The 19,558-nt window shown below is 41.5% G+C and overlaps 1 protein-coding gene across 2 annotated transcripts in view; it reads right to left on the bottom strand.

Annotated features, from left to right (window-relative positions):
* Positions 1-18,678, bottom strand: part of SMAD4 (SMAD family member 4) — a 30,933-nt gene extending 12,255 nt beyond the window's left edge. The window contains exons 1-4 of one of the 2 annotated variants that reach the window (XM_084628211.1): positions 18,540-18,678; positions 1,402-1,770; positions 557-731; positions 70-99 (exon numbers count right to left, since the gene is read on the bottom strand). In XM_084628211.1, coding sequence (XP_084484337.1) covers positions 70-99; positions 557-731; positions 1,402-1,650 — 454 coding nt within the window. In that variant the 5' untranslated portion in view covers positions 1,651-1,770; positions 18,540-18,678. Of the gene's footprint in view, positions 1-69; positions 100-556; positions 732-1,401; positions 1,771-18,320 lie in introns of both variants that reach the window. The other variant, XM_084628210.1, reaches the window with a different exon arrangement.
* Between the last annotated feature and the right edge of the window lie 880 nt (positions 18,679-19,558).

Genomic DNA, 19,558 nt, shown 5'->3' with positions numbered 1-19,558 from the left:
CTATTTAAAGTGCAATCTAGTTCTTTTTACATAGAAATCTTTATCAATTATAAACAACTAACTACTTACCAGAACTCTGCAAGGTCAGTCCTGAAAGATCTTTTAAAAAGAAAAAAGGAATCTTTTAAAAAGTAAAAATACCTTTAAAAACATGAAATGCATTTACAAGCTTGCAATACATTGAACTCATGAATATACACAAACTAACAGAAATTTGAGGTTAGTGACTACATACACTATGCCAAGACATCACAGAAATATGCAAACTAAAATCACTCTCTTACAGTTTACATGAACTAAATACCACTTCATATTCAGTTCCGAAAGGCTAAAACTGCAAATTTCATCCCTATGCCTCAAGTTTATTCCAAAGTTAAACTTCAGTAACTATTTCCAATAAATAAAAGGTAGAAGTAAAAGTAATTCAAAGTATACTTGGTTTTTAACTATGTCATTACGCACTCATTTTTATTTAGGTCTACATTTTCTAGAACATAAGGAAAAAATATTTACACTTTACTTCCACTGTTCCACTTTAAATCGACAGACTACTTACCAATGCCAGGTGACACCACACGTTCATAATGGTAAGGATTCACACAGACACTGTCACATTTTAGGTCAAAAGCATACTGACAATATTTAACATGCTTGAGTTCATTTTTGTGAAGATCAGGCCACCTCCAAAGACGAGCATAGATCACGTGTGGGAACCCTTTACGACCAGCCACCTAGAAAGTTAAAGACACAAAAGTCATCTGGGAAAGTTGGGGAAAAAATAAAAAATGACTTTCCCTCATTTCCCAATAACAGAATAAGGCTGGCTAGTACCGAGCAGATACCTTTCACTAAAAATTTCTCCTGCCATGTTTTTAAAAATACTTATCCTCCAAAACTCTGGATCCAATAGAAAGAATCCAAAAAGAAATCCCAGTGGATATTTAAACTAATGCAATTATTCCCAGGAGAAAGTATAAGACTGTGACAGGCGATATTGAAAATAAAATGGCCAACACAACAAAAGTGGTGGGAATTCACAAGTTAGATGAAATTGCAAACCACAGCCTCCCAGAAGTCTGTTGATAAAAATTATGGGAGAAACTGTAGAATTTTATCTCTAGATTAAAAAGCTAATACCTTAGCAGGATGTGAAATGGTCTTTCTATGTAACCTGTGGCATATACATTTGAAAAAACAGGTATTAGTAGAAAAATGGTAAATGTTATGGGGGCAAACCCAACAAACTGTCTGCATATGGGTTTCTATCGCCTCCAAGGCAGGGAAAATTATGCCATAGAGCCACTCTGCCTCTGTGGTGCACCCCAATCCTATTACACCCACTTTTGCTACCATGCAACTAGTATACGTAGAAAAAATACCCGTGTCTGTATCTGGACTAACCTGAAGTCTTCCATCCAGTGTTCTCTGTATTGTAACACATTTACTAGGATGAGCTCCATTTGTAGTTATAGCTGTAATCAAAGAATCCAATTCATCTTTTTTCTCCTTTAGCTTTTTAACTAAGCTTTCGATTGCTCGTTTTGCAAAAGTTTCACTCTCTCCACCTTGCCGATGGCACATCAAGCTGTGAACAATGCTCAGACAAGCATCATTACTTGTTGGTGTGTTAGTAATAGACATATTGTCCATTTGGAACAGCTTTTTCTGGCAGATCAAATATGCCTGGAATCCTTTTTAAAGCTGTATTTTCAGGCTAGCGAACAAGAGATGATCAAAGAAAATGTCAGGCACACGGGGTCTTGGGCAAACCTAGGGAAGAAAAATACACCTACTGTAGAAGAGTTTTCATAAAGCATTAATACATCACAGCTTGGAGGTGATAAACATGTTATCAAAGCAATGGATAATTTAACAGCATATTAAAACTAACCACAATAGAACCAGTACCTTGGCATTATGTTTCAACTTTTTAGAGAAACTTTCATACAAAACGTTTTATTATAAACGAAAAAATATATTTATAATCAGTTTTGACAACAAAATGATCATATATTATATATCTATATATAATTTGATGAGAAAAGGCGCTGAGTAGACAAATAACCTTGAGTGAGTGGGCTCTGATTTGGAAAAAGAGGGCCAAAAAGACTGATTTGTAGTACCTCATATGAGTAAGATTAAACAAAAGACAGATTGGGTGGGTATAAATGTTGGGGAAATTGTTCGGAAACAGATAATTTTTCGTGTATTTGGTAGACATGTCCATTATTAAATGTACTGGATTGTGATCTGTAAGCAAATATTATAAATTGTTGGAATTAAATTTTCCAGTGTTAGAAGCTGCTGGACTACCAGTAGCTTTTTAGTGGAAAAGAATAAGTTGCCCCAAGTTAAAGAAATCGTTAAAAAACTGAGATACTACTATTAGAAAGTTGATGTATCAAGTATGTATGCAATTTATAGACAAGGTTTCCTTCCTGTGAGTGCTACTATATTTTCTACAACCTATGTCTATAAGATGTTACAGACCAGTCAGCTTAACTTCTGTATCCGGAAAAATAATGGAGCAAATAATTAAACAATCAATTTGCAAATACCCAGACGATAATAAGGTAATAACAGTCAGCATGGATTTGTCAAGAACAAATCATGTCAAACCAACCAGATAGCTTTCTTTGACAGGGTAACAACCCTTGTGGATGGGGGGAAAATGGTAGCTGTTTATATCCTGACTTTAGTAAGGCTTTTGATACTGTCTCGCATGACCTTCTCATAAACAAACAAGGGAAATACAACCTAGATGGAGCAACTATAAGGTGGGTACATAACTGGTTGGAAAATCGTTCCCAGAGAGTAGTTATCAGTGGTTCACAGGCCTGCTGGAAGACCATAACGAGTGGGGTCCCACAGGGGATCTGTGCTGGGTCCGGTTCTGTTCAATATCTTCATCAATGATTTAGATAATGGCATAGGCAGTAAACTTAAAGTTTGTGGACGATACCAAGCTGGGAGAGGTTGAGAGTGCTTTGGAGGATAAGATTAAAATTCAAAATGATTTGGACAAACTGGAGAAATGCTCTGAAGTAAACAGGATGAAATTCAGTAAGGACAAATGCAAAGTACTCCACTTAGGAAGGAACAATCAGTTGCACACAGACAAAATGGGAAACGACTACCTAGGAAGGAGTTCTGCGGAAAGGGATCTGGGGGCCATAGTGGATCACAAGCTAAATATGAGTCAAAGGTATAATGCTGTTACAAAATAAGCAAACATCACTCTGGGATGTATTAGCAGGAGTACTGTACGCAAGACACAAGAAGTAATTCTTCCGCTCTACTCAGTGCTAATTAGGCTTCAACTGGAGTATTGTGTCCAGTTCTGGGTGCCACATTTCAGGAAAGATGTGGACAAACTGGAGAAAGTCCAGAGAAGAGCAACAAAAATGATTAAAGGTCTAGAAAACATGACCTATGAGGGAAGATTTAAAAAATTGGGTTTGTTTAGTCTGGAGAAGACAAGACTGAAAGGGGACATAACAGGTTTTAAGTACATAAAAGGTTGTTACAAGGAGGAGGGGAAAAAATTGTTCTTCTTAACCTCTGAAGATAGGACAAGAAGCAATGGGCTTAAATTGCAGTAAGAGCGGTTTAGGTTGGATATTAGGAAAAACTTCCTAACTGTCAGGGTGGTTAAGCACTGGAATACATTGCCTAGGGAGATTGTGGAATCTCCATCATTGGGGATTTTTAAGAGCAGGTTGGACAAACACCTGTCAGGGATGGTCTAGATAATACTTCGTCCTGTCTTGAGTCGAGGGGACTGGACTAGATGACGTCTCGAGGTCCCTTCCATTTCTATGATTCTATGTTTCCGGCCCTTCTGGTTTTAAAGAAAACGCTTACACAATTTAGGATACCACACTATGGTCTGACTGAGCATGCAACCAAATAATATTATTTTGGAGTTGAATTTTCCCAGTCATCCAAATAGGACGATTCCCAGGAAGGCTAATTAAAATAGCTAAAATACCACTGGTTCACCACTTCACTATTCAGTGATGCAACTGAACAACTAGCAAGTGTGTTTATCCAAATCAAACAGATGTATCCTGGTACTCTATAGAAACTGCTACAGAAATATCCATGTCCCAAAATGGTTAAACAAGCAGATACTTCATTTTGATTGAGGATCCATGGAAAATAGCTTTTAAAAAAAGTAGCGATGCCAGCTTCAAAGATTTAAAGATAAACACCCCCCATTTCTCCCCTGCCACTGCAAAAAAATGACTTGCAAATTGTAACGTCTGGGCACTTAAATGTAAGTTTAATCATGCCATCTTACTGGAAGCTGATAAACTTTAGTGATCTAGCAACTTCAAGCTGCATGTATCCCCAGAAAACTGGGACAATTCCCCCCTTTGCAACTCCACCACTGGTAGCTATAGCATAGACAGAACTCATGTATTTCTACCACTAAATCACCCAAACCTAGTTTGATGATTTGGTGGTAAAAAATGCCTCTGTCCTGTTTACCCTACAGCTTCCACTGGTGGAAAACTGTGTGCCATCTGCCACGCTAAGACCATGGAGAAGGCTATAAACTCAGGGTATAGCTACATTAAAATGCTACAGTAGCACAATCATAGTGCAGTAGACACTACAGGAACAGATGAGGTTTTTCCATTGCTGCAGCAAACCCACCTCTCAGAGGCAGTAGCTAGACAGACAGAAGAGTCTTCTGTCAACCTATCAGTGTCTACACTGGAACTTAGGTCAGCTTAATTACATTGCGCAGGGCATAAAAATTTTCACAACCCTGAGGTACGTAGTTAAGTTGACCTAAATTTGTAGCATAGACCAGCCCTCATACTGCAGGCTTAAATTTTCATGAAGCAATATTTTGAATATTACAAAAACAAATTAAGAGTCATTTTTTTCCTTTTATGAATTTAGCACAAATATATAAGTTAATGAAACTATAACTGTTCTATCTGTTCAATATTTATTCTCTTCAATTTCAATTTGAATTCAAAGCTCTATAGCAAACTTGATACAAATGAATTAGAATGTCAGATACCTTTCCCCATCTGTCCATTTTCAGGAGTTTTTCAAAACACACTTTCGGACGTGAAATTTCTCCGTTTTCCAAAAAGTCTCAGTAAAAAGTTCTCAGCTATTCAAGTTACTCCTTAATAAGTAGTGTTCCAGATAGAAACACATAATAAAGTGAATCTACCTAATTGAAAACTTAAATAAATACTTAAATGACTAAAGATAACAGCCAACATTTAGAAATAAATGCCTGAAAATTATACTCTTTGAACTTGATCTTGCACCACTGAAGTCAGTAAGAATTTTGCTACTGACTTCCATAAGAGTAAGATCAGGCCCTTGAATCCTTATTTAATCATTTAAGTGGCCTGATTTTCAGAAATGTTGAGCCACCCACCAGCAGCCACTGAAGTCCATAGGAGCTTCTGGCTGCTCAGCACTTTTGAAAGTCAGGCCACATATTTAGGCATTTGAATACTTTTACACATTGGTAAAGAGTTCAGAGTAACAGCCGTGTTAGTCTGTATGCGCAAAAAGAAAAGGAGTACTTGTGGCACCTTAGAGACTAACCAATTTATTTGAGCATAAGCTTTCGTGAGCTACAGCTCACTTCATCAGATGCATACTGTGGAAAATATAGATGATGTTTTTATACACACAAACCATGAAAAAAATGGGTGTTTATCACTACAAAAGGTTTTCTCTCCCCCCTACCCCACTCTCCTGCTGGTAATAACTTATCTGAAGTGATCACTCTCCTTACAATGTGTATGATAATCAAGGTGGGCCATTGCCAGCACAAAACCAGGGTTTAACAAGAACGTCTGGGGGGGGGGAGGGGGGGGGGAGGGAGACAGACAAACAAGGGGAAATAGGTTACTTTTTATAATGAATCAATCATTCCCAGTCTCTATTCAAGCCTAAGTTAATTGTAACCAATTTGCAAATTAATTCCAATTCAGCAGTCTCTCGTTGGAGTCTGTTTTCCAAGTTTTTTTGTTGAAGGATAGTCACTTTGAGATCAGAAATCGCGTGACCAGAGAGAGATTGAAGTGTTCTCCGACTGGTTTGTGAATGTTATAATTCTTGACATCTGATTTGTGTCCATTTATTCTTTTACATAGAGACTGTCCAGTTTGACCAATGCACATGGCAGAGGGGCACTGCTGGCACATGATGGCATATATCACATTGGTAGATGTGCAGGTGAACGAGCCTCTGACAGTGTGGCTGATGTTATTAGGCCCTGTGATGGTGTCTTTTGAATAGATATGTGGGCACAGCTGGCAACGGGCTTTGTTGCAAGGATAGGTTCCTGGGTTAGTGGTTCTGTTGTGTGGTTGCTGGTGAGTATTTGCTTCAGGTTGGGGAGCTGTCTGTAGGCAAGGACTGGCCTGTCTCCCAAGATTTGTGAGAGTGATGGGTGTCCTTCAGGGTAGGTTGTAGATCCTTGATAATGCGTTGGAGGGGTTTTAGTTGGGGGCTGAAGGTGACGGCTAGTGGCGTTCTGTTATTTTCTTTGTTGGGCCTGTCCTGTAGTAGGTGACTTCTGGGTACTCTTCTGGCTCTGTCAATTTGTTTCTTCACTTCCGCAGGTGGGTATTGTAGTTGTAAGAATGCTTGATAGAGATCTTGTAGGTGTTTGTCTCTGTCTGAGGGGTTGGAGCAAACATGGTTGTATCGTAGAGCTTGGCTGTAGACAGTGGATCATGTGGTGTGGTCTGGGTGAAAGCTGGAGGCATGTAGGTAGGAATAGCGGTCAGTAGGTTTCCAACGCATTATCAAGGATCTACAACCTATCCTGAAGGACGACCCGGATCCGCTCTAGGTAAACGCTGGGAGGGGGAGGGGAGCTGGCGGGCCGCAGAAAATAACCCCGAGTGTTTGAGACCCCTGGCTTAACATCTGCTGTGAGCATGAAGCTTTAAAATCATTCATTTGGATAATAGGGGCTGAGAAAAAAAATGCTTTTAACACAGTATTGCACGTAACTACAAAATTCTAAGAATATGTCTACACTTAAAACACTATGGTGGCACAACTGCAGCCACACCACTATAGCACTTGACTACAGATTCTCCCATCACTGTAGTTAAATCCATCTCCCCCCGGGTGCTAGCTAAATTGATGCAAAAATTCTTCTGTCAACCTAGCACTGTCTACACTGGGGCTTAGCTCAGCATAGCAACATCAACTCCCCTGAGAGCTGTAAAGTTTTCAGTGTAGATCAGCCCTAAATAGAAGCTATATAAAGTTAGCAACCCTACAAGATACTAAATATGCTTAAGTTATGGAATTCAAAACTCAACTTTAACAGGTCTGCATTTGTAAGACGAAAGAAGTGTAACAACTAGTGTTTTATACAGTATCTACAAACGTACTGTATCAAGTAAGGAAAAAATATTTTTGGGAGCCAATTAGATTTGGGAAACAATAGCTAAGTACTTAAAATACAGATTGAAAAAACAGCTAACCAAGATACTACTGTCCCACTGAAAAATTTATTACTAGCCAATTCTTCAAAAACCTTCCTTAAAAGTCAAACTGAACTGAAAATTCCACTGTCACACTTCTCTCCACCCGAATGAACAAAACATTAATTACTACTCAGGACTACACTGAGGTAGTGAAGGGTGATATATCCTTTTAAACTAGGCAAAGAAATTCAAAGCAGGAGGCAGCTGTTTAAAATTAACAATGGTAGGCAAGTGCCACGTGCCTCCTCATTTTTATACCTGTGGATACTTCTGCCAAAAAAAGGTTATCTGAACAAGAAAGATATAATTTGCAAGCATTTAGGTCCATCTACAATGGAAATTATATTGCCTATAATTAAAATGCTAGTAATGATTTGAGTGTTATTGACATTACTGAGTGTCTACATTGCAGTGCTGTTTCACTTTCATTATCCTCATGTCCACACAAAGCTGGTGCAAGCAAAATGTCCATTGGGAACCAATTCCCAGAACAACTGCTGTGCTATATCCCTGATAATAGCAGCCATTTCTATAAGATCACCCCAAAATGGAGGCCAAGCCAAGCTCTCAGAGGTAGGATTTTCTGTGTGAATTACTGAAAAATTCATTGCCAGTCAAGTTGCGAGGCCCAGAAAAAGAGTCCAATTTTTTCAGATGGGGTGCTTCTGGTCAGCTTGACCACAGGACAGTGAAATACAAAAAGCAACCCAGAGAACACCCAAAGGAGTGAACAGTGATGGGAAAATTAGTATTCCAGCTAGTCTGACAGTATTCCTTATCTACGGTAGGAAGGTAATACTACAAGCTAGCCTGGGCGAAGAACAAGTGTTTAGACTTGCTCAAAGCAGGAACAAAAAAAATGGTATGAGGCCTTTTGAATACTGGCAGCAAATCTCCGTGCAGCATGCTGAGCATTTGAGAGAGAATTATTTAATATACCAAAATTCTCCAGCATAAATGAGGCCTTACAACAGAGGTGGGCAAATTACGGCCCATGGGCCAGACCATCCTGCTTGGCCCTTGAGCTCCCGGCCGGGAAGGCTAGCCCCCAGTCCCTCCCCTGCTGTCCCCCCTCCCCTGCAGCCTCAGCTCACTGTGCCACCAGTGCTCTGGGCAGCGGGGCTGCAACCTTCTGCCGAGCAGCATGGTGGTGTGGCTGGCTCCACCCGGCACGGCTGCCAGTCTGGCTGCTCTGAGCGGCATGGTAAGGGAACGGGGGGGGGGGGGGGGGCTGGATAAGGGGCAGGGGGTCCCGGGGGAGGCAGTCAGGGGACAGGGAACAAGGGAGGGTTGGATAGGCGTGGTAGTCCCAGGGGGACCTGGGGTGTGGAGAGGGGGCGGGGCAGTCAGGGGACAGGTGTCAGGGGACAGGTAGCGGGGGGGGGGTTGGATGGGGGGGGGTCCCAGGAGGGCAGTTGGGGGGGGGTCCCGGGAGGGGGCAGTCAGGGGTCAAGGAGCAGGGGGGGTTGGATGGGTGGGAGGTTCTGAGGGGGGGCAGTCAGGGGGCAGGAAGTGGGAGGGGGCGGATAGGGGTGGGGGCCAGGCTGTTTAGGGAGGTACAGCCTTCCCTACCTGGCCCTCCATACAGTTTCGGAAGCCCGATGTAGCCCTCAGGCCAAAAGGTTTGTCCACCCCTGCCTCAGAATTATCAAGAAGTTTCAACAAAGGAAGCCCCTTGACATATCCTGTGGTCAAAGGGGGGGGGGGGGGAGTATTTGTGCCTCTGTCTTTTTCATTCTGAAGAGGGCATGAAAGGTTTGGTTTAGTTTTTAAATAAACTTTTTCTGCTTTGATGTTAGCAATATTAGGATATGATTTCCATGCTTTTACTGAAGGACTCCTCAGAGAAGAACTGAAGTGGGAGCTTACACCCTCAGCTGAAGTACAGGAGTGTTGAAATTAAAAACAAACAAACAAAAACTACCCCACGCATATGAAAAAGCCAAAAACAATGTTTTAAATTATGACAAAAAAATCCCTCCCGCCCAACCTCAACCTCTCTTTCATTGTCACAAACCTACTAATTTGCCAGTGCTTGAGAAGTATACACCTGTAAAATCTAAAAATCTTTCAGGTTCTTCTTCATATATCAAAAAGGAAGCAAAAATAGGCACTTTTTGCCTTGACAGGTGACCTTTAACACTTTTTACAAAAATACAATCCACAAACATTTTATCAGACTTGGTTTTAAAAAGCTGAACACTATGCCTGTCAGATATTAGAAATGAGCCATACTACATAACTGTTAAGGCAGGACAAGCTATTGTTCGGCCCAAAGCGACAGAAGGAAAACGTGCTCTTGGTGAAGGAAAACTAGATAATATTAAGGATGGAAATGAGAAGCTAAGGAAGGATGCAACAGAAGTAGATACATGTTATCAACAGTCCAACAAATGTCTTTGGCAAGATGGTAGACTCAGGGCCAATATTCATACATCACACAACTGATTCACACTAGCAGTTAAGCCAATCACATCAGTGTAGAAGTCAATTTAATCAAGAAACAAACTCAAAATATTAAATATGACCATTTAAAATACCACTGGATAATTGCCCTAAGGTTCCCCCATTTCATTACTATTATAACTGACAGCATCCACAGTATGCTAGGTGTTTTCTAAACAAATGAAGACATGGTGCCTGCCTAAAGAGTTTACATGTTTTTAAGACAAACAGACCGACAAAGAGAGAAAGGTTTGGGTAAAAGGGAAATAATATTAAAGTAAAGCAAACAAGATGTAACTGATAATGCCTGGGTAAGAAAAATTTTAATTGAAATATATATTATTTCAAAGTTACTACAATCTTCTCATAATCAGACTATTAGTTTCTGTAGGCATGACAGCCAAAATGAGTCTTCAGGAGAGATCAGAGTTCTGCACGGCTACCGCCCCTTCTGATCAGGTCAGGAAAAGTCCAAAGATGCTTGTGGGAGAAGCAGACAAACATCACATAAAGACTGGCACTGTGTGGGCTGCTAGCAAATATAGACATGAACAGAGTCAAGAGTGGATAAAAAGGGAGAGGTGGACTTATGAAAACATGCGCAAGAAGCTTAAATTCAATGTAGTTGTGGTGGTGCACAATGCACTTGCATATGAACCAAAAGAAAAAACAAAGGTTTCATATATGTTCATATGTCATATATGTATGACAAACTCAAGACTCTAACTTTTGGTTTTGTCCAGTTGAGGGACTTAAATGGTGAAAAGAGAAGAGGGGTTACTTGTTTTTCCCCAACAGTTGGTTCAAATGGAAGAAAATGCTTCACATTAGCTTGTGCATTTAACATTAGAACTCTTCCAAGGAAGAAATACTAGGTAAGCACTAGATTTTTTTAATGGCAAGTGTACAACATTAATGTGATACAAATGTTGAAGATTTACACCCTAAAAATGTAATGTGACTATTATCAGTTCTTTTACCAGTATACAATTTAAATGGAAAATATAAAAAGATAGTGCTCATCTCTCAAGATTGCCAAAGTATCACTAGCAGATATTCTTAAAACAGAGCCAAAAATGAAAAAAAAAAAAAAAAAACAAGATCAGAAGGGGCAGAGTGAAGGCAGGAAGACAGCCATATGCTGATCTAGATCCATGCACAGAAATGAATAGTAACAGTATATGAGCTAAAGTTTGAAACAGTTAGAACCCAAATTAAATTCTTATATTTTCAATGTAATGGCCAACAGCCAGGAAGATGCATGTTTAACTGTCTCAGAGGAGGTAATTCATCCCCTGTAAATGCTGCCAAATTGAATAACTGTCTCAAAACATCGCTAACATTGAAACAGATTTCTGATTAAGCCAAGGTGAGAAAGCTGCAGCAAGACTAGACTGAACAGTATTTTTTTTTTTTTTTGGTTCTCAGATAATTATTTCATCCTAAAGGATACATTTCTAACTGAAACATAATTTAATGGCATTTTTAAAGCTTTAGATAGGTGCCTAGTGGGATTTCCAAAGGTGCCTAGGTGCCCAGTTGCACATTTACGCATCTAAATACCTTTTAAAATCTGGCCCAAAGTTCTTGTCTTATTTCTGGAAGCAAGATTTCAATCCACTGAGGTCTCAGATAAATGATCACTCTCCATATTACAAATTGACTGAAAGGGTTTGCCATAAATGGCAGCCTAATCTCTTGAACTAAATGTGCAACACCACAAATTAGTTTTCCCTCCTGCTCTGTTATAGATGAAAAAAACCTGTTATACCAGAAAAAATTATTAAATAACAATCTTCTGAATATTAATATAGATTCAAAGGTAATGTACAATCTGACATTGGACTTCAACAGCTGCGGCTCCCCCCACCCCACCCCAAGCTAGGTGCTAAAGAAATGATCTGTACCTTGGAATATCAGACAAAGCTCTTATGGCACAGCTAATACAGTTGTATTTAGCTCAGTAAATGAATGGGTTAGTGTTCTCAATTCAACCATAGTGCAGAAGTGATATTTTATGACATACATTTGAGTGCCCCCCCCAAGCCTCCAACCAACCAAAATGAAAAGGGTTGAAAACACAATGCTTACAATGTAGCCAGTCGTAACTATGAAAACCTTAGCTTTTTATTTCCTGATGTCTGAGCCTTTAAATTAGGAACCTTAAATTGAGGTTCTCCTCTGAAAAATTACTTTGTAAAAAGACAATTCCAGGGTTCCATTCTGATGTGTTTCAATCATATCCTAATCAAGTACTTTCATACCTGACCAGGGGTCTCAACGTTAATCTGTGTTCTTTCCTTGTATATAACAATCAATTATTAAGGACCGTTAGCCCAAATTACAACCGTGACAATTTCACAGATTGAGAAAAATCCTATTGTCCAGCACCCTGAGACAAGCAGAAATACTATAAGCATCAGGTTTTCTGCCTGCCAGACAAGGAAAGGGAGGTAAACTGAGCGTCAGGCACAGCAGCATTAAGGCGCCAACGAAAAGGGTGGTTGAAGGGTCTGTGTGTGTGACTACAGCAAAAAGTAGTGATCTCTCTATAAACAGAGAGGAGGAGGGAATGAGCAGAGTGACTGAACTAAACTCCCAGATGTTAAGGGATTGGGCCTAGTTGATATCAGCTACAAAAGTAATGCCCTCGAAGAAGTGTACTGCTAAGCATAGCTGAGGCAGAGTCCTCGCTTGACCGTGCTATCTGTCAGTGCTCTGACTAGAGAGATCTGTTGTGACTGGGTTTGAGATTTTCAGCTACAGATAGATTGCCTATGATTGAACTATTTATCCTTTGATAAGAAGGCCAGCAGAAGTTTATTTTTCCAGCCAACCTATAGCAAGCTGTGTATCAAGTTTTAGAGCTTTGCAAACTGGGACATTTTAGCAGCAGCTGCAACTGAAAGATAGTTTGATTTGATTTAAGAGGGAGAATAAAGATTGCAAGCTGTTGGCCACAAAAGTTAGAAAGTTTGAAGACTATTACTTTGTCAGGAAGACAAGCAACATTTTAACTTAACAACCAAGCTAAAATACACAATTTGATAACCAGCTGCTGATACAAAAACCAATTTGATTTTAGAGGGGAAGATGGTCTATTACTTTGGCCTGGTCTACACTGGGCAGTGGGGGAGGAGAAAATCGATCTAAGTTACACAACTTCAGCTACGTCATTCATGTAGCTGAAGTCGACCTACTTAGATCTACTTACCGTGGTGTCTTCACTGCGTAAGTAGACGGCTGATGCTCTCCCATCAACTCTGCCTGCACCTCTCGCCCTAGTGGAGTACTGGAATTGACAGGAGAGCGTTCGGCAGTCGATTTATCGCGTCTAGACTAGACACGATAAATCAACCCCCGCTGGATCAATCGCTGCCCGTCGATCCAGCAGGCAACGTAGACAAGCCCTTTGATACTATCTTTGCAGATGGTGTGCAAGCCAAGTTTCAACTGGATACACCTCGTGTTATTGTGCACTGAATCATCCAGAGCTCCTATTCGAGATTTTAAAATAGGTTAACTTTAGGTTTAGAAGATTTCAAAATAAATTCAAACATTTTCAAATTTTACTATAAAAAGATGACAACTTCGGGCTCTTACTGATGCCTTTCAGGCAACTGGGAGGTATATGGAGATATTCACCATGTACAGTACACTGTTTCTGCTCAGGCTACAGCACTGAAGGCAATGATAAAAAAATCATCATTTGATCATCAGCCACTTGATCTGTTTCTATAATACATTCTAAGACAAGCACATTAGTGGACACAATATACTTCATGACAGATTTCACTACTGTGACTGAAGACTAACATTTTAAGGAGACAATCTCTTATTGTTCGAGGCTTTACAAAAACTATATATTTTGTAATTTAACATTTATATTGCAGGAGCACCCAGAGGCCACAACAGGGTTGGACTCCACTGTGATGTACATCAAACAGACACACAAACTTACAATCTAATATCTAGAATACACTATGATGGAACTTTCGACGATGAAAATTCCCAGAATTGATGCCCAAAAATGTATCTTTAGGGATGGCAAATTTGAATGGGTAAATATTTCTGGTCCTTTAGAAACAAAGCTGGAAGGAAAAAATAAAATTATTTTCAACTTCCAACGGACATATTATTTATTTGTAGCAGTTGGTTATCAAACTTTCCATTTTAACTGGTTATTATGTTAGTTTCATGGTCTACTACTGCAGTGGTAGAATGAGAGTTTCCACAATAAACTTAATAAAGTGAAGCCCACAAATAAATATGCAACAAAGCACCTTTATGTCTTGGTGCAGATATGCCCAAAGGCCCCAAGTGTGGATGCTTTCCCACTCACATCAAATTCTCTCTACTTGCCTAAATGAGGAACAACAACAAACAGATTTGTAGATGCTGGCACAATCAGCACACAATAGCAACAGCAAGCACTACTACCATAGCACTAGACTGGCATGGCTACATATGACAAGCAGTAGATGGATGTTATCCATAATATTCTTTAGGCATTAGAATTTTTCTTCAATTTGAATTAAGTTAAACAACATCAATTCTGACTGTCTCACTGATGGTGGTGGCGGAAATGGCATATTCACTTATACTAAAGCAAGGACAACACAAAAGAAAATAAATAAACTTTTGCACTATTGTACAAAACACAATAAGAGGAATTCACAGAAATGCTTTGAGACAAATTCCAGTAGCAATAATATTTTGTCTTAATTAAATTAACAGAAGACTACAGTTCAAAAATTCAGAGCGCCTCTTTTTCTTGTGGAAAAACTAAATCTGAAGTCTTAACTGCCTTTAGAGAGTTTATCTGTTTGTTTTTCTCAGTCTCCACCTGTGCTCACCTATTACACTTGTAAAATGTTATTGAAAGTAACAGATTGGCCCTGTAACTGGAACACAGTAAACCTTTCTACTGATGATATGCAAGGATCTAGCTTAGCTGTGCTACTTCTGCAAGGTTAGCAGACATAGTAGACAAAAAACCACCAACCCTCACTCTGTCACCTAAGATAACAGCTATGAATCAAATACATATATGGAAAAGATTTGATGAATAGGTACCGTGTTTATATAGTCTTTTTCAGACTAGAATCACATTTTAAAGTTATATTAATCTAAGTTTTTGTGTTTCAATTTCCCCTCCCCTCCAGCCAGCCATTATTCTTAAGGACTTGTAAAGGCCAAATAAACTCCAATTTGTACTACATACAACAGCCTGACTTTGTCAGGGAAGGAAGATGATCACTAGAGCCCTACCAATTTACAGCCATGAAAAAAGTGTCATGGGCCGTGAAATCTGGTATCCCCAACCCATGAAATCTGGTCTTTTGTGTACTTTTACCCTATATTATTCAGATTTCATGGGAGGACCAGCATTTCTCAAAATGGGGCTCCCTACCCAACAGAGGGTTTGGGGGGGGGGGGAGTCACAAGCTTATTGTAGGGGGATCACCTTCTGCGCAGCCTTCAGAGCTGCGTGGCCGGAGAGTGGTGGCTGCTGGCCAGGTGCCCAGCTCTGAAGGCAGTGCTCCGCCAGCAGCAGCGGCGCAGAGATAAGGGGGACAATACCATACCATGCCATCCTTACTTCTGTGCTGCTGCCTTCAGAGTTGGGTCAGGTCCCCTACACTGTCAAATTTCAGATCTAAAGTACCTTAAATCATTAAATTTATTGTTTTTAAATTCCTATGACCATAAAATTGACCAAAATGGACCAGAAATTTGGTAGGGCCCTAATGATCACACATAATGCTGGGGCGCTGCATATTCCTCTGGGCCGCCATTCAAATTGGATTTGTTTCGAAGACCTACATCTAATCTTTGAGACCCTCAATGATCTAGGACCAGACTGTCTTAAGTTCCAAGTGTAGACAAAGCCTATGTCAGTATAACTACCTTGCTCCAGGGCATAGACGTTCCACACCCATAGCAATGTAGTTATACGAACCTAACCCCACCATTTAGACAGCGCTATGTCAATGGGAGGGCTTCCCCCACTGATATAGCTACCGCCTCTTGGGGAGGTGGAGTACCTACACTGACAGGAGAAGCTCTCCTGTTGGTGTAAATAGCATCTTCACTAAGAGCTATAATGGCACAGCTACACTGGAAGTGTAGACAAGCCCTTAGAAACACAGATGGAGAGGCTGATACTCAGACATCTGTGTTCACAAGGAATGCTACCACTGACAGAGTCAAATAAAAGTTTCCCCAAGCCTATAGTTCATGGGGTGATCGGTTAAGGCGTGTCAGTTTCATAGCCAACCATATACAAGGGAGTGATGGGGCCAGCATCACATCCAACTGCCTTTGATAGGCCCTAACACAAAGGCTCAGGTATCCAACTGCCTTTGATAGGCCCTAACACAAAGGCTCAGGTATCCAACTGCCTTTGATAGGCCCTAACACAAAGGCTCAGGTACCTATGTTGCAACCAGATGAACTGGAAGTTGCCTTTCAGTGTGAAATCAATCAAGACTTGAACCCATGACCTTCAGGATTGTAGCTGAGCACATTACCCGCTCCACCATCACACCTCTATCTCACTCTCTCTCACTGACGGAGGCCAGAGTGAGAATTTCAGGAGCCGAGGAAAGGATATGCTCAGCAGAGGGCCTTAAGATGTAGAACTCCTTAACACAGAACAAAGGAAGCCCAAAGCAAACGGTTTTCAGAGCACAATACAAACCCACCTTTTTGCAAAAGCCTTCCTTCAATAAGGATTGAACAATAACCTGGCAAAAATCTCATAAATAGAAAAAATAATGCTGACTGAACCAAATAACAGAAAGAAGAGTAAACTCTTATGGACAGATTTAGTGTAATTTTATATTTTTATTTAATGCCTTGATACCATAGCAATGGGTACTTGGCTAATGTGCGTTCTGTATTGAAAAGTGCACAGGGATAGTATTTTGTGTTAGCTCAAGCTCCCACCCCCTTTTTTTTTTTTTTTTAAATCTTCACCTCTGTGGTGAGACCAAGCATGGAAAATTCCAGCCCCAAAAGAATTTTTCAGAATACGTGCAGTTCTTTTGAAATTCTTTGCAGTCAGGTCCGTTGCTCTGCTCCACCGTATGCAGATATTTCTCAACATCTATTGTGTTATTTCTTGTATAAAGTAAGTTGAATTAAACCTATCCACTTATAAAACTAATTCTAGATGTTGATCAGTTTCAGTCACATTTGTACTGATTTCTTTAGAGCTTTGCTCTGTGCATGAATACTGTTTTTAATAAATACATATACATGCCTGTAAGACAAAGAAATCAAAAATCAAAATAGGTTCATGACTATAAAGTGGAAGAAAGCCTTGTTCCAACAATCATCTAGCCAAAACAAGACAATGGCCAGAAGGAGGGTAAGAAAGATAAGCTGCCTCTCTTTTCATTACATTAATTTTGTAGTTTAGTATAACTATTTATAAATAGAATAGTCACAGAGTTTGAAAACAACTTTACCTAGTTTACAGGGACCCATACACACAAAAAGAATTGATTGGGGATTAGGATTTTATGTTAAAAAACACACAAGGATCCTAGTATGCTTAATATCTTCAAAGCATAAAGGCCTCTGGGCACCTTAAAAATAAACTAAAATATGATTTAGAATAAAAGAAAACAAGATGCGTTCAATCTCAGAGCAGAAACCAAATATGATAAAAAACACACACCACGTTTTAGAAGTGTAACTAGAGCTGTGGGCCACAGTATCAAAGAACAGAGTGGCAGGAAAGGCACTTCAATAATGAGGATGGTGGAAGAGCTTAACTGGGGATAGACTGATCAACAGGAGACTTAAGAAAAGAAACCTTCTATGCCACGGGGGGTGGGGGGGAAATAAGGGAGCTGGGGAATGGAGCAGAGTGCAGCACAAGCTGGGCACCCTCCCACAACAGGGGGAGCTCAGAGAGAGGAGCCTAATAAGTGGGGCAAGAAAATGGGGGGGGACTTGTAAACTGGAGGGAGCGGAGAAGGGAAAAGGGAGCAAGCAGGGAGGAAGGATGCTCTCCTAACGCCCCAATCCTGCAGTGGGATCAGCACCAGGACCTAGGTGTGGGTGCAAGGGTCCCCCGGCCGCAGTCCTGGGAACTCCGCACAAGGGGGGCGGCCCGTTACTGCTGGGGGGCGCCCCAGGGGCTCTCCCCTCCCGCCAACGGGGGAACCCTGGGGAGGGCCACGCCGCAGCAGGCAGAAGAGACCTCGGGGGGAGGCTGAAGAGCGCCCCTCCCCAGGACAAGCAGCCACAGGGCGCAGAAAGCCTCCGAGCGAGGGGTGGGGAGGGGGACCCGCGCTCCCTCGGAGTGGGGGCGGGGAGCACGTTCAAGGGGGAGGCGGTGTCTGATTGGTCACAACCCGGGGCGGGCGTTACCTGGGCTCTCCAGGCTCGGCTGGGCCGCGGCGGGCCCGAGCCCCCCCCCCTTTTTCCCCCCGCCCCGGTGCGGCGGCCCCTGGTGCGCCTCCTCCTTAGCCAGGGGCCAGGCCCTCGGGCGGCGCGGCCTGTCTCCTCAGGGCGGCCCCGGCGGGGTGGGGGAGGAGGCGCTCACGGGCCTCCGGAGCGGGGGAGGGAAGGATCCAGCCGCCCCGTTACCGCCGCCTCCGCCGTGTTGTTGTTGCAGCTGCTGCCGCTCAGCCGCCGACACGTCCAGCTGCCTCCGCGCATGCGCAACATCCGGGCAACCCCGCCACAGCAGGGAGTCCCCCTCCTGCTTCCACCATCACTCCGGAGCGCTTATGTTTTTTGCGCATGCGCGTAGAGGCAACCACCGTCTCTAAGGTCGCAAAGCGCCGGATAACATTTCCATGCAGGCGGGCGGGTGCTTTTTTTGTATGGGTGAAATTTTAATGTTGTGGTTTCTGTCCCCGCCGTAAGGGGAAAAAGTGAATTTTCTTTCCAATCTCAAAAAGAAAAGGAGGACTTGTGGCACCTTAGAGACTAACCAATTTATTTGAGCATAAGCTTTCGTGAGCTACAGCTCACTTCATCGGATGCATACTGTGGAAAGTACAGAAGATCTTTTTATACACACAAACCATGAAAAAATGGGTGTTTAGCACTACAAAAGATTTTCTTCCCCCCGCCAACCCCACTCCCCTGCTGGTAATAGCTTATCTAAAGTGATCACTCTCCTTACAATAAGAAAAGGAGTACTTGTGGCACCTTAGAGACTAACCAATTTATCTGAGCATGAGCTTTCGTGAGCTACAGCTCACTTCATCGGATGCATACTGTGGAAACTGCAGAAGAACAGTATGCATCCGATGAAGTGAGCTGTAGCTCACAAAAGCTCATGCTCAAATAAATTGGTTAGTCTCTAAGGTGCCACAAGTACTCCTTTTCTTTTTGCGAATACAGACTAACATGGCTGTTACTCTGAAACCTCTCCTTACAATGTGTATGATAATCAAGGTGGGCCATTGCCAGCACAAATCCAGGGTTTAACAAGAACGTCTGGGGGAGGGGGGGGTAGGAAAAAACCAGGGGAAATAGGTTACCTTGCATAATGACTTAGCCACTCCCAGTCTCTATTCAAGCCTAAATTAATTGTATCCAATTTGCAAATGAATTCCAATTCAACAGTCTCTCGTTGGAATCTGGGGTTTTGAAGT

Source organism: Lepidochelys olivacea (genome assembly GCF_965140295.1).
Source record: "Lepidochelys olivacea isolate rLepOli2 genome assembly, chromosome: 5".
Classification (NCBI taxonomy): domain Eukaryota; kingdom Metazoa; phylum Chordata; order Testudines; family Cheloniidae; genus Lepidochelys; species Lepidochelys olivacea.
This window is presented reverse-complemented; position numbering and strand designations above follow the sequence as displayed.